The sequence below is a fragment of the Tachysurus vachellii genome, chromosome 5 (genome assembly GCF_030014155.1).
Source record: "Tachysurus vachellii isolate PV-2020 chromosome 5, HZAU_Pvac_v1, whole genome shotgun sequence".
NCBI classification, from domain to species: domain Eukaryota; kingdom Metazoa; phylum Chordata; class Actinopteri; order Siluriformes; family Bagridae; genus Tachysurus; species Tachysurus vachellii.
In genome coordinates this window covers 26,906,556-26,929,135 of record NC_083464.1, presented here as the reverse complement: position 1 = coordinate 26,929,135, position 22,580 = coordinate 26,906,556, and the positions used below count along the sequence as shown (strand labels likewise).

The 22,580-nt window shown below is 36.3% G+C and overlaps 2 protein-coding genes across 2 annotated transcripts; one reads left to right on the top strand and one right to left on the bottom strand.

The window, feature by feature from the left end:
* The first annotated feature begins 686 nt into the window (after positions 1-686).
* On the top strand, positions 687-4,132 carry has1 (hyaluronan synthase 1). The gene is made up of 5 exons (XM_060870854.1): positions 687-747; positions 1,111-1,765; positions 1,902-2,127; positions 2,319-2,451; positions 2,804-4,132. The coding sequence occupies exons 2-5, from the start codon at positions 1,127-1,129 to the stop codon at positions 3,477-3,479; spliced, it is 1,674 nt and encodes a 557-aa protein (XP_060726837.1). The 5' UTR covers positions 687-747; positions 1,111-1,126; the 3' UTR covers positions 3,480-4,132.
* Positions 4,133-14,984: 10,852 nt separating this feature from the next.
* On the bottom strand, positions 14,985-21,805 carry spaca6 (sperm acrosome associated 6). Its single transcript, XM_060870574.1, has 9 exons — positions 21,547-21,805; positions 21,001-21,087; positions 20,737-20,808; positions 20,451-20,474; positions 20,254-20,331; positions 18,215-18,315; positions 17,864-18,020; positions 16,343-16,526; positions 14,985-15,181 (listed from the first exon to the last, which is right to left on the bottom strand). The coding sequence occupies exons 1-9, from the start codon at positions 21,803-21,805 to the stop codon at positions 15,094-15,096; spliced, it is 1,050 nt and encodes a 349-aa protein (XP_060726557.1). The 3' UTR covers positions 14,985-15,093.
* Between the last annotated feature and the right edge of the window lie 775 nt (positions 21,806-22,580).

Sequence of the window (22,580 nt, the reverse complement as noted above, 5' to 3'; positions counted from 1 at the left end):
CTGATGATAATAATAATAATAATAATAATAATAATAATAAGAAGAAGAAGAAGAAGAAGAAGAAGAAGAAAATAAGATAAAAATTAATATATACAATTAAAGTGCAAAATTAATTTTAAAAATATGAACTTAACATTTAAAGTACTATATATCTACGGGGGTACGGTGGCAATAATATTAATAATAATAATATTGATAACAACAACAATAATAATAATAATAATAATAATAATAATAATAATATATAAAAGAAATATAAAAACTGTACTTTTCATAGTATTGAGTATTTTTACCATCAGCAATTTGTCAACTTTTTTTTACTTTATTAATAAATGCATTTTAATTTATTTATAGGAATTTAAAAAATGGAAGAAAATTAATTTGAGAAAATTAGTCACCAACCAGTCCAATAAGCATGATATGCAGATGACTCAGGAGTGGCAAGTGACGCTCAAGATACCAAACCTGTGCAGTGACGATATAAATGTACAAAGATCTGCCTTCGGGACATCAGACCTGATGATTTTTTTACTTTGGTAGATGAGAATGGGTCTGTTGACGTATGTAAAGTAACTATTTGGCGTCACGACATGCAGACGTTTCTTTTAGAGGTGTGTGTGTTCCAAGGCGCGTGGGCGGGTGTGTGGCTTTATAAATCCCTCATGCTTTACACCAGTGCACATCAACACACAGGAGGACATTGACGTAGAGACCCTTAAGAAACCTGGTTTTAAACAGCTTTACAAGGTATGTGATTTTTTTTGTTTTCAGATCCACTCTTGACTTTGAGAGTTTCAACATAGTTATATTTCTCTTGTTTTAGTCTGATTCTTGTCCATATTTAACTAAGTCATATAGTGTAGCATTTGACTTATATTTTGTTAGGAATTGTTAGAACAACAAAAACGGACAGTGTGAACAGTAAGAACGTACAAGAAAAGTTAATAGAATATCAGTGTCTTAACTAATTCATTAATTGATTAGGTTATTTGTGTTTGCCAAGTAGAATGAACAGGTGAATTCATGATGCTCAACTGATCAGTGCAAAAAAATCAGTTTACTATAAAATTATACAATAATTTTTCATGGCATTTTTTTTTTCTCTTTTAGTGACTGTGACATACAAATGGACATCAAACCACTTTTTTGGAAGCTAGGCGTTGGTGTACGAATCTTCTTAACATTTCTTTTTGCCCTCCTAGTATTTGGATTGGTACTATGGGCTTACATTGCCCATGTAAATATTTTAGCATCCCAGTATGGCATTATGGCCTTTGGCTTCTATGGCCTTCTGCTATGTCTTCATCTGCTGGTACAGAGTGTTTTTGCCTTTGTGGAGCATCGGCGGATGCGTACCAGACGAGAAGCTTGTTCCTACACCAAGACTGTCGGTTTTACCATCTCTGCTTACCAGGAAGACCCAGTGTACCTGCGGGACTGTTTACAATCAGTTAAGGCACTCCATTATCCACCAGAGTTGCTTCGGATTGTTATGGTGGTGGATGGTAATACAGAAGAAGACCGCTACATGATGGAGATGTTCCAGGAGATTTTTGCTGATCAGGATCCCGGCTGCTATGTGTGGCAGAACAATTACCACACACAGCCATCAGGGGAGAATGCACAGGAAGATACCCAGCGCAGGGAGGTAGAAGAGATTATCAGAAGCAAGCGGTGTGTTTGCATTATGCAAAAATGGGGAGGGAAGAGAGAAGTGATGTACACAGCATTCAAGGCCCTGGGTTCTTCAGTGGACTACATACAAGTAAGCAGTGCATAGATAAGTTTATATCAAGAAATGATTTTACACAGAATTTGTATTTGCAATATTGTCACTTATTTTTACGACAGAAGATATTTTCCCTTTCTTAATTTCTCTTCTTCTGCATTTTATTCTTCAGGTGTGTGATTCAGACACAAAGCTGGATCCGTTGGCAACACTAGAACTGGTTAAGGTGCTTGAGAGTAACACAAAATATGGTGCTGTCGGTGGCGATGTGATGATCCTTAACCTGAAAGACTCTTACATCAGCTTCATGAGCAGTCTGCGATACTGGATGGCTTTTAATGTTGAGAGAGCATGCCAGTCATTTTTTGACTGTGTCTCTTGTATTAGTGGTCCCCTAGGTAAATAAAAATGATTGTGTGAACTATACAATTAGTTAACAATGAGAAATTATATAATGAATTAGAATTTTATATATATATATATATATATATAATATAATATATTATATAATATATATAATTATTATTATTATTATACGGTTTCATGGCATATATTTAGTCCTCATTATACTACTTGCTCTCTTCTTCAGGTCTGTATAGAAATGACCTTTTGCAACAGTTTTTGGAAGATTGGTACAACCAAAAATTTCTTGGTAAACACTGCACTTTTGGAGACGATCGACATCTTACAAATCGCATGCTGAGTATAGGCTATGCAACCAAGTAAGTACTGCCCTTTACCTTTTGCTTCCATTAGACAGTCACACAGTATGTACAGTCTAATTTAACCCACACAATCCTGATATGCATACAATAATTATTTAAGCCTGTAATAATAATAATTATTATTATAATTGTCACAAAGTAGCTTTACAGAAGCATAGAAACATCTTCATCATCATCATCAAACATTTTGTACTGTTATAACTCCTAAACCTAATTAAATCCAAATTCAGTCCTTCTGGCATTTCTCACTTATCAAGTTATAATTATTATTATTATTTATTTATTTATTTTTTTAACTGTACATTTTCAGTTCAACACTAATGTACTTTTATTTTTCTTCTCTTTTCAGGTACACAGCTCGCTCAAAGTGCTATACAGAGACACCTTCCCAGTTCCTGCGTTGGTTGAATCAACAGATGCGGTGGACAAAGTCATATTTTCGTGAGTGGCTCTACAATGCCATGTGGTGGCACAAGCATAGCCTTTGGATGACATACGAGTCCATTGTGGCTGGAATCTTCCCCTTCTTTGTCACAGCCACCATGATCCGACTTTTCTGGACGGGTACACTGTGGAACATCCTGTGGGTCCTTTGCTGCATTCAACTTATTGGGCTGATTAAGGCAGCTTATGCCTGCATCTTGCGACAAAACCTAGTGATGATCTTCATGTCTCTCTATTCTGCACTCTACATGACAAGCCTTCTGCCCACAAAGTATTTTGCCATGATTACCATGAATAAGAGCAGTTGGGGTACTTCAGGACGTCGTAAGCTAGTAGGTAATTACATCCCTATCCTTCCCCTGTCAATATGGGCAGCCATCCTGCTGAGTGGTCTAGGCTACACAATATACAGGGAAAGCAAGGAGGACTGGAGCTCAGCTGAGAAAAAAGAAGAGATCAAATTTTTGATCTATGGTGCTGTGGCATATGTCAGTTACTGGTTAATAATGGTCATAATGTACTGGCTGTGGGTGCGTAGACTGTGCCGAAAACGATCACAGAGTTACAGTGTGAATGTGTAGTACCATTTTCATGTGTTTATTTATTTATTAACTTATTTATTTATTTATTTTGTGAAGAAGAAAAATATTTGTCTGTTTGTGTGTTTGCTTGTGTGCACAATGTTTATTTGTTTTTGTTGTCTTGTTATGCTTGATATGGATTGTTTATAACTTAATATATTTTGTAAAGCATCTTGTAATACGAATAATTTCCACTGTATTATTCAATTTATTCTGTATTACACACACTGCTTTATACAAATTTACTCTGTATTATACAAAGTTTATGGAAATTCAAATTACAAATGTTGACTGAAGCATTTATGCTCGTGCATTGTTGTGCCCATTAGGTTAAGTACATTAGATTAAGTACTTTAAGTTAATTTATTTCTTTATTTCTGTAATTTTTATTACTTTTAGTCAGCCACACTTTCATGACTTAAATTCAGTATTAATGAGAAATTCACTCACAGAATGAAATTGCTGGAAAATGCTTTAGTGGCAAAAGTATGTCATATGCTGCACACTGTACTGTACTGTACTGTACTGTACTGTACACTTTGTTTTGTTTATGGACTTGGATGTCTATTTGAAACAGTGATTATCATAGGAATTATATTGTTGAAATGTGAAGTATTGTTTGAACATAATTAAATTAATAATATTATAATCAACTTATTGTCCAATCTGTATTTTCCTTGTCAATTTACGGCCTCAGTTTCAAAAATACAGTCATAACTATTCAGGAAAAAAGTCTTAATGTTACAAGAAAAAAGTTGCAATATTTTAAGAATAAAATTAGCATTATGACAAAATGGTACATAATGGCATTTGTGTTAAAATGACAGTTGCGAGGTGAACAATTGGTTTCATTTGTTGAAGGAGAAGTCACATACAAGCATCACTTTAAGGTGATATTACATCTGCATGTCATAAGTTTACGGCATTTAGTCTACACCCTTTTCCAGAATGACTTACAATTTATACAACTGAGCAACTGAGGGTTAAGGGCCTTGCTCAGAGTCCCAGCAGTGGCAGCTTGGTGGACATGGGATTCAAACTCATGACCTTCTGATCAGTAGTCCAACACCTTAACCATTATGATATATGAAGTCATATGATAAACCTAACCCTAATTGTGAGTTAATATGATATAATACATTGTGCAGTGGGTTGCAGTGTGCGTTACTCTTATGCTGCAGTTTCAATTATCTATTGCTTTGAAGGTGCATTCTTCTTCAACAAAAGAGACAATTTCTTAGAGGTTCATGTGCCATTGTTCCATTTGTTCATACTCATGTGCCCATTGTACAGTAAATGTTGTTGGTGATGGACAGGGGTTAGCATTGGCACTCTGACCAATCTGCACATCCACTATATGCAGCAAGCTGTGTGTTCTGACACCTTCCTATCATAGACAGCCTTTTGTGCTACAGTGCTACAGTAGCTGTTCTAACAGATCAGACCAGATGAGCTATCAGTAACCATGTCCGTATCACCAGTTCATTTGGGTGACTTTCTTGGACCAATTTGGTACTTGTCAAAGTCACTCAGATCCTTAAATTTATTTATTCATGTTTCCTGCTTCTAGTACATCAAAATCAAGAACTGTTCACTTGTTGGCTAAAATATTTTACTCCTTGACAATGTTAACAAATGTTATTCATGCAAACTGGCCAATGTTTTTTTAAGGCTGATTGGTATAAAATCCCGTAGTATGAACCCAGGTGTAGTGAGTGATTAGTGTAATGTAGATTGCTTTCTCAAAGAATATAGTCAGGTCTTTTAAATCTTCTAAATATACACAAAAGTCTAAAATGAATTGTGGAGTCCTATGATAAAGCGTATTGTGAAATTAGGGAGAGAAATAAGGGAATACAGAAAGCTTATTGGTCATACATCAGAAAACTAATCATCTGTGAAGTCTTTCCACTAGACTACACAATGTGCCTGCGTCAGGTCCAACCCAAAATGTCAGTTCCAATTCATTAGAAAAATGTTCAGTGGGGTTGAGGTCAGAGCTTTTTGATAGCCACTTGCGGTCTACCACATCAGTATAATACAATGTTATACAACTTTTTATTCTGATCTACTACTTTGATTGATCGAGTAGTATTCCAATAGTGCTTGTACATACAAAGAACCACACTGAGACGTTTCACTGTTTGTATCACTATGTTCTTGTTTTCAGTTTGTTAAATTCCACCTCCTCCTCAAAACAGTTACAACGGTATACTGTAAAACCTACAATGCAAATGACTAAATAAAATGAGGTATCACTCCTTAAATGTATATAAAGTTGATATATATAATTATCTGAATTTGAGGTCTCAGTAACCAAACAATGTTGAAGAACTAAATCTAAAATAAAAAACTTTATTTGTATGTGTGTGTGTGTGTGTGTGTGTAAGCAAATGAAAAATCCATGATGTGTTCTTTTATTTAACTTCAATTCAGTTTTTTAACAAAAAGTGACAATATGTGGTGTCCCAAACAAAATGCATTCCTGCTTCATGCCCAGTGAACCTATGATATCACTCTGAAACCATCACAGCCCTGGTATGGATAAATCCATAACAGAATAATTGAGCTGTAACATAGCTTAAACAAAAGAACAAAACCTAAGACTTAAGTAGTTCTTTAAAGCTAACTTTTAAATACTCTAAGCAATCAATTTTTGAACTTAGATGATTTACAGCAACCAGATTCCTTCATTGATCATATTATACAGGATATGTCAGGCTTATTGGCAGGTTCCATGCTTTTCAGAAATCAGAATTTTTACACAAAATATGAAAGCCCTTCAGGATGATGATGAAACAAAAGAATGGATGTAAAGTCTGCTGTAAACACATTTAATGAGAATATATTGTGAGCTAGCTAACCAAATACCTGAAGGGCTATAACATGTGTAGCTTCTTTTTTTATTTAACTTCTCCGATCTCATGATCAGACCAAAAAAGCACTCATTGAGAAACATGTTGTCAAAGTGTCCTCCTGTGTCAAAATTCCTCAGGTTCTAATATCTAAAACGCCAGAAGAAAGCCCAAAGTAAACATATGACCATGCCTCTGAGGTCTTGTCAAGCACCACAGCCCCAAACCATAATTATTTCTCAACTGCAATCAAAAATAAAGCTGTCAAAGGTCAAAGAGGGCTACATCTGACCCTTCATCTATCCAGCATCCATAGTATTCTTTTATGTGGAAAATAAATCAGGCAGACTCAGAACCATGCGTTGTCTATAGATAGTTGAAAAGTAAATCAAAGTGAAGTACAGATAGCCAAAGACACTGGTGTCCTCTGCTCAGAGGTTTCCCCAACCGTAAACTTCTCAATCCCCACAAAGTACCACTTTGTATACTTTTGTTTACTGATCACAATACCCTAATATTTGATTACTTGAATCTTTGCCTATGTTTTACTGTTTCTGCCTCATAATTTGGAATTGTTTGCTTGTTTTTAATAATAATGATTTTAAAAGCATTGACTTGCATCCATAGCTGTCTCAGCTGCCTGGCTGTATCAGTTGCTTTTTATCAATCTACAAAACCTTTTAACTCTTGAAATAAACTATAATTCCCATATTGTAATTTATTTAGTTTACTACCCATAGGTTGGTCAATTACTGACTCACATTTAATTTTATTTCATTTTAGTGACGTGACGTGACATGCGTTTAAGTATGGTGACCCATACTCAGAATTCGTTCTCTGCATTTAACCCATCCAAAGTGCACACACACAGCAGTGAACACACACACCGTGAACACACACCCGGAGCAATGGGCAGCTATTTATGCTGCAGCACCCGGGGAGCAGTTGGGGGGGTTCGGTGCCTTGCTCAAGGGCACCTCAGTCGTGGCCGGCCCAAGACTCGAACCCACAACCTTAGGGTTTGGAGACAGACTCTTATCTGTCATGCTAGTAATCATTGTCATAATGCGGTAACGCTGCAGCTCCCACTAATTTATGGCCAACAAACTGTCTCACACTCCCAATAGCCATCAGCATTCCCACAATCACTGTCTGGACCTTTAATCACACACACCTGTTTCACTTTTAGTCTATTTCTTACTTACCCTACATATACTCTGTATTTTATTTTTTTCTTCACAAAGTATACACTCTATGCTATTTGCCATGATGTTATCGAGCCTTTTATACTACTAGTGACGTTTCTGATTTTAGATTCTGTTCCACCTTTGATAACCCAGTTATAGCTCTGCTTTGTTTTGCAACCTGTCTTATTACTTAAATTCTCCTACATTTGCATTCTACCTAAGTACTTGTTTCATGACTCTGACAAACTTCATTTCTCAGAAGCAAAAAAAAACCTTTTTCATTAAAGGGACATTTTCCAATATACCATTTATTAAGAAGCATCTTAGCATAAACTTTATTTAAACTGAGCCGGTCCTGTTATGTATGTGACTTAGCATTGGAGAATTATAGTGAAGTCAGATTCCATACTCATTGCTGTTTAAGTTCCACATTGTCCCCACTTTGTTTGGCCAGGTAAAACAAATCAAAATCGGTTCATGATCAGCTTGACATTGTTTTTTCAGCTCTGGATATTACAATCTATTAAAATAGATATATTGTAAAATAATATTTATTTTGTTATTGCAGAATTTTACTCAACGATTGCAGACTTTTGCACAGCATTTGCCATACAAGTCCCTCTAAAGTTTCACTACTGTTGTTGACAATTCATGAGCTCTATGAGCCCTGACAGCAAGCAAGAAACAAACAAAAAATCCCTGATATCAGCATCTTAACTGAATATTCTACTGTAATTGGATTTAAAAAATCAACACTCGACTAATGTGCATTCCTCCACTCTTCATTTATTTATCTTTTGATGATTTCTTGTGTTTATGTTCAAGTATAATAATAATAATAATAATAATAATAATAAAACAAATGTTTTCTCACACTCATTATTGTGTTTGCACTACTTGGTCTGTGATAAATCTGAGAAGATGAGTGTTTGTTATAATATCGAGTATTGAGATACTACACTACATTTAGTATTTTTTATTACATTCATTATAACAATATTATCCACACAACTCTGACAGCTAACAAAGCAATGTTGACATTATGCAGCAGCAGGAAAAAAATTAGCTGTTTAATGTTATTTAATGTTGGCTTGGAGATTTTTTTAATGCATACATTATAATAGCCCAAATAAATAAATAAATAAACATGCTAGAGTTATTACATGCTCAGAATTGAGCAATTATAATTCAATAAGTGTACAGCCTACCTCATTACAGTTAAAAACAACTCTTGAAAGGATAGAATTGGGCAATAAGGAAACATCTGTCCATTCAATGTGGGTGGATTCTGACAAATACAGAATTTTAAACCTCTGAGAAATGTTATTCTTTATCCCACCCATTCTGTCTCATTCTCACTGTTTGCGTCAGAATGTCATACTTTTTCTTTTTTTTTTCCATTGAGTATATATAGTGACTATATGTAATTATATCTCTGTCTCCTTATTATACAACCAAAGAATACAAAAAAGTAGTATTAAAAAAAGAGAAGCTTTTAAAAATCAGCAAGTATTTTGTATGGCCTCTGCTTACACTTCAGGAGGAACCTGGCTCTCTTAAACCTAAATGGAATAGAACCCTAATTAATGTCATTGCTAATGTAATGAGTCTGTCTGTGTTTCTGTCCTGTTTCTGTCTGCTGTCTTTTCCTGTGGCTAATTGTTTGCTCCGCCCACTCTTTGGTTTCCATGGACATTAATTGTACTCATTCATCTCCTCAGGTGTGTTGTCTTTGTCTTTGATTGTCTCTGCTTTGTCATTGGTTCCTGTCAGCTATATATACTCTGTTTGTTCACTTCCCTGGTGTTGGTCGTTTTTGCATGTTGGTGTGCCTGTTCCCGTTTCCTGTTAGCCCTGTTTGCTGCCTTGTTCTGTCTGTTCAGCTGTTTTTTGTGTTTTGGACGAGTAAAAAACTTTAAAATCTGCATTTGGATCCTCACTCGCCTTTGTCCTGCATCGTGACAGCTAACATCTGAATATATCCTACTATTTTATGTCAATGTGAAAAGCAGTTTTTTACAACACATACTTGAGTATTACATTCACATGTTGTATGAGTTTAATTCATTGTGTAACAACTAATTAGGCCATAAATTGCCATAAATCATAATTTTGCATGAGCAGGGCCACTATTAAAGGGAAAAAGCAAACAAAGTGTTTATTTAATATGAAAAGCCAAAAAAAAAAAAATCTGATGTTTCTTCTTTGGGAGACCAGAAGAAGTCAAGCAAGGAGCTGGCTCAGTATCTGGAAGCTTCATTGGATGCGAAGTTGACCCTTCTATAGTATGATCATGTTGGACATTGTGGAAGGCAGCCAAGAAGCTACTTTTTCAGAAGGGAAATAAGGTGAAAAGGCTAAGATTCTAAAACTCCATACGATTTCACTATTAGAGAAATCCATTTTTGGTTCCAGTCTTCAACAATTTGTGAGAAAGATGGAAGAATGAGTGCTTTCAGCTTTCAGTGAAGGGTCTGTCCTGGTTTGGGGCTGCAGTTCTGCCAGTGGTGCTGGTGATATCATCAGAATTAATGAAATCGTGAAAGCTGAAACGTATAGAGAGGTTTTAACTCACAATGCCATTCCTACTGGAAAGCACGTAAATTAATATGGTTTCATTTTTCAGCACACTGCTAATGTACTGTAGTGAAATCATATATGCAGAGAGAAATAGACTAGACTAAACTCCACAAAATACATACCTGAATATTATAGAGGTAGTGTGGTGCAGAGAAAGTAAACCATGTATTCAGTATTTAAGTGAATGTAGTTTAAATGTAAAAGAAGTTTGTAGGAAAATATTGCATGTTATATAATAATGATTTTACTGTTGTGTTTACACATTTCTCTTTAGATCCTGAATTTACTGTAGTGTTTTTGGTTTTGCTGTTAGGTTTCTTAGTTCTGGTTTTGGTTTTGCTCTTCCATTTTCTTATGTACTGTTGTGTTTATGCATTTCCAGTTGTGTTTTTTGTTTAATGTGTTTTTCACTTACAGGCCACCCAATTACAGTTTAAGCAACTCATTATTAAAAGATAGATGTGGTCTGGACAGATGGAAACATCTGTCCATTCACTGTGGGTGGATTTTGACAAATGGAGTATTTTAGGCCTCTGAGAAATGGTACTTTCTGTATCCCACCCATCCTCTCTCATTCCCATGCTCATTGCTTGCATCAGAAGGTCCGGTTGTTTTTCCATTTTTGAGTTTGAGCTGCAAATCTGTAATTGATTAATTGAGGAAGACTAGCTATTTTATTAAATTAAATTAAATGTTGCATCACACTTCCACCATACTTAAAAATATAGCACAATAGTACAATTTGGAAAATATTTCTGAACAGAGGGGAATATTAATGAAAGTCAGCTCTTTACTTGAGAAAGTAGGAATTTGCATTCATGGGACAGCCAGAACTACTGTCTGAGCCATGCAAATATACAAAATAATGCACACCTTCTGACCAATCAGATTCAATCATTTAACTGTGCTATAAAGATATAATCCTATTTATATCAATTCAAGTTGCAGACTGAGGACAAATATAATAATGAGCAGGCTGCAATTGATGCGTGGGTATCCGAGTTATATTTTTACATGTATACAGTATTTGTTATGTAAATAAATAAAATAAAATAAATTATACCTAATAAAAATGTTAAACCCAGTTTTGCAGCATTTAGTGTAAGTGTATACTTCCACATTGTATTTTGAGGGCTGTAGTATGATGTTGCAACGTTTCATATTTTCCATCAATAGCAAGCAATCTTGTCTATACCTTCCAATTACCTTCCAATGTCTATTATGCATTAAAATGTTATAAATTTTTGGATTTTTATTGTTTCTATACTTCTGTAAAGTTTTTTTTTTTTTTTTTTCACATTAGGTAAATTGAGTGATTTTTTTGGGGGGGATTTTGGCTAAGTTTATTTTTTTTACCTCATCTTTCTGGCCATTTGGTGAGTGTGGAAAGGAACTCCAAGCCATTTTCGTCAGTTGTGGTACAGGCATAACACTTCTACTGGCGTAACATCAGCAAAGTTTTATAATGTGATACACACTGTTCCACCTCATAGAATTAAACAAGGAGTTCCAGAACCACCATCTTTGAAGCTACTGAGAATGCTAAAAAATGCTTCTGGAACATGACTGCCCACAAAACAGGAACTGACCCACACATGAGTCATGTGAGAAAAAAATAGAGAGTATAAAGGAGTGAAGTTTCCTGGTACATCACCACCAGCTATAGAGAAAGAGAGGGATAAAGCATAGGGAAGAGGTACGGGTATGAAATGGGAGTACTGTTGTAAATTGTGTACATTGGCCTTGTGACTTATGAGAGCAGTCAGGGATTTTGTTATGGTCAAAACAGATGCCATCATCTTACATTTAGAGCATATATGCAGTTGAGGGAAAGTGGTGAGGAAATGGCAAACCAGGCATCACCTTTTCACCTCACATTGACTAGGGAAGGGCATTCACATTTTGATTGGATGTTCTTGTCCTGTATTTGAAATCAAAGTCTCAGTCAGCCAGCTGAGTAGCCCACTATTGTTTCATAACTTGCAGTTGTGCAATGTGGTTAATGGGGCTGTTGTCTATGTAGACAAGGTAATTCTCAGTCATGCTCCACTTGATTTCCAAGAACTCTAACTTTATGCAGCTACAGTATAGTTGGTCCTACTTACATGGGTGATGGGCCTCACATTACCACCTTGCTCCTAAGAAAAGACAGTACCCAGGCAATTACAGTATAACTTGCATCTACATTCATGATGAAGATGAATTTAATATCAGCATATACAAGCACAGGAACGGAGATGAGCAAGGCTTTCAAACCCTCAAAACTCCCCAACCAGCACCTCTTCTGGACATTGTGCCACCCAGATCGACACCAGCAAATGCAAACTTCTAACTTGCACACCCATGCATAAAATGGCTGTAGTAGCTGGCAAGGCATTATATCTGGATGAATTTTGCTATTTCCTGGGCCTTGATGATCCAGCAGAAACAGCTCAAGCTCAAAGCGAAATGCAACCTTAATCCCTTACTGTACATGCTTAAGCAAAACCTCCCAAACCTAATCACCTCACTGCAAACAAAGTGACTATTGTAGCAGACACACAAGAGAGAGACAAATAAAATCTTCTATGTACTTAGTATTAAACATACACAACTGCACCAGATGTAATTCTGAAATAAAAAAAGAACCTCCACTTCTGCTCTTGTATAAACTTTCTGACAATGACTGATACCAGGTGACCAGCCACCTCATCTGAGCACCTGAGGGATTAGCAAATAGTAATATTAAAATAATAATGAAAGTTATGTAACTATTCAATACTGAATCTTATTCATGCACCAAAGTAGCATAGCCTAGACAACTGTAGATACAGCATTGTTGACTTACCTATAATCACAAGTTAAGGGTGATAGAACACTGTAAAAATGCAACACCAAACAAATTCTGAGCTTTACAATCCTTAAAATTGGCGTTAAATTAGAGTTAAACTTGTCTTTCAACATCTCTGAAAGAAGCATTAGCGTTAGGTAAAGAAATGCCTAAAGATATTCAAGAGCTCATTTTGATGTGGCTTATATGCACATTTTTTTTACCTTAATTCATGATGTGTACAGCCTCAAATTCAACACATACAGAGTACAATATGCAGTGAAATGCTTTAAGTTTTCACATATCCCAGGTTATTATGAGCCCTGGGGTCAGAGTGCAGGGTCAGCCATAGTACGGCACCCTGGAGCAGGTGAGGTTAAGGGCCTTGCTCAAGGAGCCATCGTCGATGTCTCAGCAGCTTGTGGGCTTGAACCCCTGACCTTCTGATCAGTAACCCGAAGTCTTAACCACTGAACCATCACATCCTCGAATATAGAGCCTGAATATAGAGCTGTTGTATTTCCTACTGTGGCCCACATGCTACTATCCCTTATGGAAAAAAACACCTCCAAACAAAGATACAATGGACACAGATATACTCCACGCCAAGCCATCCTGCTTTCTCTCATTTTACATGTACCCTCCTTTTTATCTGTGTTTGTACCATTGCCATGGTTATCCTAACTTTGTCATTGCCATTTCCTGTTTTTTTAAACACTCCACCTATTTTCATGAATAAGATTTTAGTCATTCCTGGTTTGGTCATAGCTGTACCACGTCGCCTGTAAAGCTTTTGTTACCCTGCCTATTCATTAGTAATCGGACTGTGTGTATATACTGTAGTCTCTATATATATATAATATAATGAAACACTGAATAGTATTAGTATTTGTACGGCATCGTAACATGAATATTTAAACGATGTCATGAGAGAAGAAAGGCACAAGATATAATTGGTAGATATAAGCTAGCTGTAACAATAGTATGAGTGTAACAAGAAAGAATCCATTGCTAATTGGGAACTACCAATAAATTAAACCACACAATGCTTATCTGTTTGTTCTTGCTTGCTTAATTGGTCAGTTTAAAACCCTTTGAAACAAACTTCCAATAAAATAAAGCTCTCAGGTTTAAGCATCTTATCCAAATATGTAGGATAGGACAAGCCTAATGACAACTGTAGATGAAGCATTGATGACTAAGCTAAGCTCTAATCACAAGTTGATGAATACAATATTCAGTGACTGCATCAATTTAAGTCATATTTCTTTAACATTTACTGCAATAAACATAACTATTAAAAGTGTCATACATCTAAAACCTGTTCTTCTACTTATGCTGTGATAGAACCCTCTAAAAATCCAACACCAATCACAATGATTGTGCCTAAGGCATAAGATCTCAGCATTCAGTCTCTTACATATTTTTTAGCCTCACCTGATTTTATCTGTTGCATAGCTGACATAACTGGTGGTGTACTTTTGTGTTTCTATGAGCAACAAACTACAGCAGTGAACCAAGTTCATGTGCCAACCGCATTTTAAACTGGCACACCTATGTGTTAAGTAATAATTTTTTTCTGTTGCATAGCTGGCATAACAGGTAGTGTACTTTCGTGTTTCAATGAGCAAAAAACCAAGTTCATGTGCCAACCATGCTCTAAACTGGCACACCTATGTTGTACGTAATATCAGAGTAAGATATCTCTAGATGTACAATAAAACCAACCAAACTGGTTAAGACTGTAACAAATTTAATTTATTCAGCTGCTCTGGATTTCTAAAAATTACATCCAAATACATTCACAGACAAAAGAAGAAAGACTTAAATTCAGGTAGCATACTTATTCAAAGTTCTCTATATATTATTTTACATATTAAAAGAAATAGATTAATGTACCATCTAAGTGACAAGGAAAGATTTTTCTGACATTCCAATGTGAGTAATTAACACTTGGAAATAGGAGTAATGATGTTTTCTCCTCTATGAATTGATTTAATGTGGATGATTTACAATAAAAATGGTTTACATTTAATTGAACACAAATTTGTCACAAAATGTAGTCGGATTTATCAGCTATGTAAGAAGCCAGTTCGGGGCACTGGCATCCTCTTATGGTGAACAAAAGCAATTACAGGTCATTTCAGTAGCATTTTACTAAAACTTTTTTTTGGTGGTCTTGTTCAAGCAAATTGAAATCTATACCGATGTCGTTCCTGTTCTTGCTCAGTTTCACGGTCCATTTTCTTAGAAGGCCACCAGTACAGCACCCTTAGAAGAAGCAGAGAAACATTTTTTTTGTGTTAGAACAGTTTAATGTAGTCATTCCTGTTGTCAAGTTTTAACTTACTATAAAAAATAATTATACACAGATACAAAATAGGATAACACACTGGTGTGACAAATGAGCTCTTCAAACACTATTAATCTGCCTCATTTATTTTCCACTTAATTTGTGTTATCACTGCATTTGAGTTGATGATATAATGTATGTACCAATATACCAATACCAATTTCATTTTTAACTCTCTTCGGCATACATGAGCTCTCAGACACCAACAACTGACTAGTGTTATTGTGATTTTATTCTCTCAGGCAAAGATGTCTGTTATTATTGATATTTGAACTTTTTGAAATTATTTATTACACAACTTTAAAATGGGGGGGCACGAATTCGCCTCACACCTCCAGGGTTGGGGGTTCGATTCCCGCCTCCGCCTTGTGTGTGTGGAGTTTGCATGTTCTCCCCGTGCCTCGGGGGTTTCCTCCGGGTACTCCGGTTTCCTCCCCCGGTCCAAAGACATGCATAGTAGGTTGATTGGCATCTCTGGAAAATTGTCTGTAGTGTGTGATTGTGTGAGTGAATGAGAGTGTGTGTGTGCCCTGCGATGTGTTGGCACTCCGTCCAGGGTGTATCCTGCCTTTATGCCCGATGACACCTGAGATAGGCACAGGCTCCCCGTGACCCGAGGTAGTTCGGATAAGCGGTAGAAAATGAGTGAGTGAGAACTTTAAAATGAGCAAGCTGGACAACAATAGCAAAATAAGAGACTCTGAAGAAAAGTATAAAGTGAAGCCAATACTCAAATAGTGGAATGAAGTGTACATTGGTTGAGAAAGAGTAAAGGGTTAAAAGTGCGATTAACAGCTGAAACAGAGTAAAGATCTGAAACAGAGTGAGATATGACGTGAGCTGTTATGGGATGTCTATCAGAGAATTGTTAGGAGAAACCCGTTTCTAATATACACAATGATAAATGAACACAAAAATCAAAACATGGCAAAGTTGAAAAAGGAGGTGACGCTTGTCCATGTTTTGTGCTACACTTTGGTATAACTATGCGAGATAAACATTTCTTTGGACACTGTCACATTAATGTACACTCTGTTCAAATCTGGCAAACACACTAACAAATCTGGACTTAGCAATACCCTATAGTGATGAAGAGCAGCAATATCAGTGATGTCAGACTGACGGTGAGGAAAACATCACTAGGTAGCCTTAGCAGTGAAAATGGAGGTAAAGTGGGCAAAACTCGAAACTGTCCAGCTGGTAGAAGAGCTTGATCAAACACGTCCTGCAGTTCTGCATGACCAACTTCCTCATTAGCAACAACTGGAAAAAAAAACAGAAGACAAGAAATAGATATGAGCTGGAGCTCATTTGGAGTAAATGTTCTTCATTCATTAAAAATTAATGTAGTTATTCATTTTTGTACAGTAGCAATACATTTATTTATTAGATTACATTTATTTGAAAAACAAACTTAAACCGCCTAACTTAGACTGTCTGTGATCTACAAGTAATATACAAAAACACAGTGATAGGTGACTGTGACTGTGACTGGATAAGGGCGTCTGCCAAATGCTGTAAATGTAAATGTAAATGATAGTTAATTCTCTTCTTCTCCTGCTTTTGGCTTTTCCCGTTAGGTGTTTCCACCTAACTCTATCCTCTGCATCCTCTCCTTTTGCACCAATTACCTTCATATCCTCATTCAACACATCCATATATCTCCTCTTTGGCCTTCCTCTTGACCTCTTACCTGGCAGCTCCATCCCCAACATCCTTCTACCAATATAACCATCTCCCTCCTCTGTACATGTCCAAACCATCTCAATCTATCCTCTCTGACCTTGTCCCCAAAACAGCCATCTTGTGCTCTCTCTCTGATGTGCTCGTTCCTAATCCTGTCCATCTTCGTCACTCCTAAAGAGAACCTCAGCATCCTCATCTCTGCTACCTCCATCTCTGCCTCATGTCTTTTCCTCACTGCTACAGTCTCTAACCCCTACAGCAGAGCTGCTTTCACTACTGTCTTCTACACATTTCCTTTGATTCTTGCTGACACTCTTCTGTCACACAACACTCCTGACACTTTTCTCCACCCACTCCAACCCACCTGCACTCGCCTCTTCACCTCTTTCCCACACTCCCTGTCACACTGGGCAGTTGATCCTAAATACTTAGCCTAAACCTAAACTAGACCTAAACTCCTGCACCTTCTTGGCCTCAGCCCTCTGTAACCTCACTGTTCTACTTCCCTTCCTCTCGTTCATACACATGTATTCTCTCTTACTACAACTGACTTTCATTCCTCATACTACTTTATATCGTGCTTTGTCACACATACACACAAGCAATGCAACAACCTATGGCATTTTGTCCTTTATTACCTGATACTCGTGTGTCCATGCTTAATTTTGTATAAACGAGTTATTGAACAATGAACGATAGAACTGCAAGTTAATAAGAATCATGAGCAAAGTACCCAAACTCACTCTTAAAATTGTACCTAGATGCCCTAAAATCTTGTTTTAGTGTTTATTCATGTTTGTTAATACAACATTAACGAAACATTCGCAATTGCGCATCAAGATCAGATTAACTTCGCTTCAACCCACAATTGAAGCAAGGGAAAGTAGACGCTGTGAATGTTTAAATAGACAGACCTGTAAGATGATAATAGATGCGGACCAGTGAGCGCTCCCGAGAAAAGATCTCACACTGATATGTGCCTGTGTGCTCCAGACGGGCCGATGGTATGGAGAAGAGCTTATCCGTGCCAGCTGTCACCTCCTTAAATCGATCTATCAACATTGTCTTGATCTTAAAGATCAAGATTGTAGTCAAATGAGAAATGTTTTCATACAAACATATTCGAAATTTGTACCTGCCTATGTGACTTGTTTAGTCTTGACTTTTTCACACATGTATTGATGGGATTCTTTGCATGAAGAACTGACAGTTGGAATGGTGAAAATTGTAAATAGAATATTTTATAATTATATAACTTCCCTTACCTCTGCATACCTCCAAACGATCTGTATGTCACTTGGCAAAACAAATGGCACATGACACCACATCTGATTTCTGTTGTTTTCCTCCACAGTGATTTCCTGCACTAAACACACAAATATTACACATATAGTACATATTCTTAGCTTCTTAGCTTCCCTTGAAAGAATTACTAGGCAAAGTCACATACTTATCCTTTAATTCTAACATTTAAGCAGAGCCTCTATGGAGAGTAATAAAGAGTTTGATTCGTGGCATGTCACCTTCTCCTTTGGGTCTCACAAGGAGTCAAGGGCTTGAAGGCAACATGCAAATTTTTATCTTTGAAAATGTACTTAGGCCAACTCAAATAGATATTTTCATGGTGATATTATTATCAGAACATCAGTGTAAAATCACAATATATAAATATTAAAGGTGCCCTGCCACACGTATTTCATTACTTTTGTGGTAATGTCTGAAGTTCACCATGGACTCATAATGGAAATAATGCCTTGGTTACCTTGTTTCAAGCCATTCTAGTGTGGTATACAAAGCCTGCAGGAAGACTCAGCTCGATTTGCGCCAGTTCTCATGAATATTCAAATGAGCTATGCTGCTTGGCTCCGATTGGCTAACCGCTAGGATATGAGCACATGACTATTCATTCACCCAGCGCAATAAGTAGCCTAGGCTAGAGGAAATTTGTTTACAATCACCTTGAATTGCGACAGAATGGCTTCTTCACAAGCCCGTTGACGTTCAGCCATCCTTGCTGTATAGGAAACTCACTGAGCTACACGAATTCTGGGGGCGCGGTCTCAAGTGGGAGAGCTCATGAATAGTAATGAGCTCAGTCACTCTGACATCAGAGTGATCAGCTTTTCCAACTGACCTGATTTCTCCCCTTATTTCTTTTAAGTGGCTAGAACTGACCGGGGAGGTAGCAGTTCGTTTTCACATTCATGACACAACACAAACACATACTGTATGGACCTAACACATATCAAAAAATACAAGTAAAAACCGTTTTGTGTTGAAGGGCACCTTTAAGTAAACGTAAAAACACATTCAGAAAGAAAATGGAAAATTAAACTATTACAACAACCCGGATGCATATATGTGCACAACCTTTCATAATGGATAATATGGAGTTCAGAATGACCCAGTCACATTCAATCTCGTTTCAATGGTATTTATCATACAGCACTAATCACTGAAATTATTCTGATTAACAGCAACATTAAATTAGCCTCAGGAATATCTGACATGTAACTAAATCCATGTGGACAAAAGTATTAGGGTCTGATGAATACAGTTCCAAAAGATATAATAATTCCGGAATTCCAACCAGTATTTTTGAGCACAATAAGAACTAATTTGATAATTCAATAAAGTGTTAGTTTAGGGGTTTACACACTTTATTCAAAATTGTGTTACTTATTCTTTTTTCCCTAAAATATTTTCTTGTTTTTTTTTTTTCTTCATTTTTATAGACTTTAATTTCACATTTAGTTTTTCAAAGATCTGACTATATTTATTTTTATTTTTTATCACATAAAATATTTTAACATGGGTAGTAGACAATTTATATCCATTGTTTATGTACAGTATAATATGCAGGGCTCTCAAGTTTTGAAGACAGGCAAGCGTGACATTTCCAATTGGTTGTTGCGTTAAATCTTACCCATATACAATAGTACAATAATTTTCTGATTGGCTATTGTGTAACCTCTTTTTTTGATTAGCTGATAAATGTCAGGCTCAACTAAGAACTCCAGGGGAGACGCGCTTGATTCCTGCCCGGTTCCATAGAGACAGCGGTGCGGACTGATACATTTTGGGCGCTGCGGCTTATTAATTAAATATATGATAAAATAGTCAAAGTTTTTCTGCTTGAGAAATATGATGTGTGGCGGGAGAGCGGGAGAAAAGACTGAAATGCGTGACTGTCACTCTCAATGCGTGACACTTGACAGCCCTGAATATGTATGTATGTAATAAATATGTATGTACAGTAAAATCGATACAGTATGTTGCATATATCCTGTCAAAATAGACTTACAGGGGCAATCCAGGGGGAATTCACAGGAGTCATACTGACAAGTCATGCAGTTATAGACAGTGCCATGAGCCTGAAAACCTGACAAAATTGAATGACATGCAAAACAATTGCTGAAATGAACATGAACATTAAATCAATTGTTAATATTAATATTTAAATTTCCTAAAAGGAGAGAATTTGGATGAACCGTCACCTACCGCAAGGGGGGAAACATCCAGAGGCTGTTATAAGGTAAAGAGAGACATACAATATCTTATTGTATAAGTCTAAGAGGAACACAATTATTTGAAAAAGCTTAAGGTATGAAAAAGTAAAGGTGGTAAGAAGGTGATTAGATGTAAGCGAGTCTGAAATATTAAGCTGAGGTAATATTCACTGTATTATGTTGCTCATAGAAAATGATCAAAAAACAGCACTGACAAATATGACCACGTCAGACCTATATTGTTTTGTAGTCAAAGTGGAAAAGGGAATCCATCTCACCTCTAGGCAGACCAGAGGCCATTGTGATGAAAGTGTCCGCAGCAGCTTTTAACCTAACTTCATACACTGTGTCTGAGATATATGAGGTAACAGAAAAATAGAGCTATGTAACTTTTTTACAGCAAGAAACAGAATGTATTTGTATGTGAGCGTTGAATGGATATTTATTGATTGATTGATTTGAGAGTGGATACATCAGCAGTTAAGTTAGGCTCAAATTAGTTTAAAATAAATGGTAACAAAAGAAAAGTTAACCGCAGATACCATTATTCAAATGATGGTCAAATTCTTCCACAATATGCATGATTTCAGACCTCATAATCTCCTTTAGTACTGTGTCATAGCCTCTCCCTGAGAAAAGAACAAATCAACACAAAGAAACAGTAAAACAAGTAAACACCAAGGGTCATCTTCATGGGTTTTGGGTTTCATCACTGAAGGGTTGCCAGATTCGCTGTTGCATGAAGTTCAAAAAAAAAATAAATAAGAGAATGGCTCCCCCTATTGGTAGAAATTGAGTTAGAGGTGTCTGAGAGTACTGAGGTGACTTTATCAGTAGTGCAGTCTGTGACATTAAAACAGAAACACTTAAAAAATAATCTAGCTTATTGACAGTACATAGATATTATATATATACTGATTCAGAATAGCTATATTATTATAAATCTGGGATGCTACAATTAATTTCAATTATTAGCCCCATACTGATATATAATATTAACAATATATACATAGTTTTTTTTAATATTTCTAAACACAAAACAAGCTGTCCAACAGAAGCATTGCCTTTTTACCTTCTGAATGTCTTACCTACTTTACCGGCCATGATTACGTTTGGATTGTTGTTGAATATTCTATCCAGAGTTTTGAAGCAGGCATCTATATTACGAATGTTATGTTCACTGAGTATGTGACCCCAGCATAGACGGACACTGTCACCAGGATCTATAAAGCACTTGTAACAACTTAATCCTCCACAAAACAATGACATTAAAAACAGTAACCTTACTACAAATCCAACCATTTTGCTTACTTGTAGTGTGTTTAGATTTGAAATCCTTAGAATCATGATTACATCATTCATTACATCAACAGATTAGAGTTCAGTTGAGAGTTCAGCAGAATAATGAAGGAACATGCTTAAGTCAACTTTTCTTTAAATGTCTATAATATTTAAGTGTATATAAGGTTTGAGTAAAATTTGTAAATGTTATAGATTAGGAATAAAGATAAATTCCTCCATAGATTCATGTTTTAACTAAACTAAAGAGAACAAAGCTACATTTGTTCAGTGCTATAGTAAACGCAATGTGTAAATTGTACAAGGTCTAACACATCATCTAGAAAATTAAACATGAACACATCCGCTGATCTACTTTCTCTTCTAGCCATGTCATTAATCCACTGTCTCAGAACCTTGTTCCAGTACTGCGTTTTTTGTTTTTGTTTTTTTTTAAGTTTTTCTGAAAACCAAGATGGAGAGAGCAGACAGAGGGAGGACAAGTGAGGCAGACAAAGACGTGTCAGGGTTTGTGCTCATAGTGGCTGTTGTGCATACAGTACAATTCTGTGTGAGACTAGAAATTGATAACAATGGATTAGCCAAACAGTCAGAAAGAAGTTTATAATTTAGCAGATAATCAAATTGACACAACATGAGGGATCCTACTCCGTCCAGGGTGTATCCTGCCTTGATGCCCGATGACGCCTGAGATAGGCACAGGCTCCCCGTGACCCGAGGTAGTTCGGATAAGCGGTAGAAGATGAATGAATGAATGAATGAGGGATCCTCAATACCATGGCATTTGCAAATGACAAAATTACAGTACACAAATGTTTAAAGC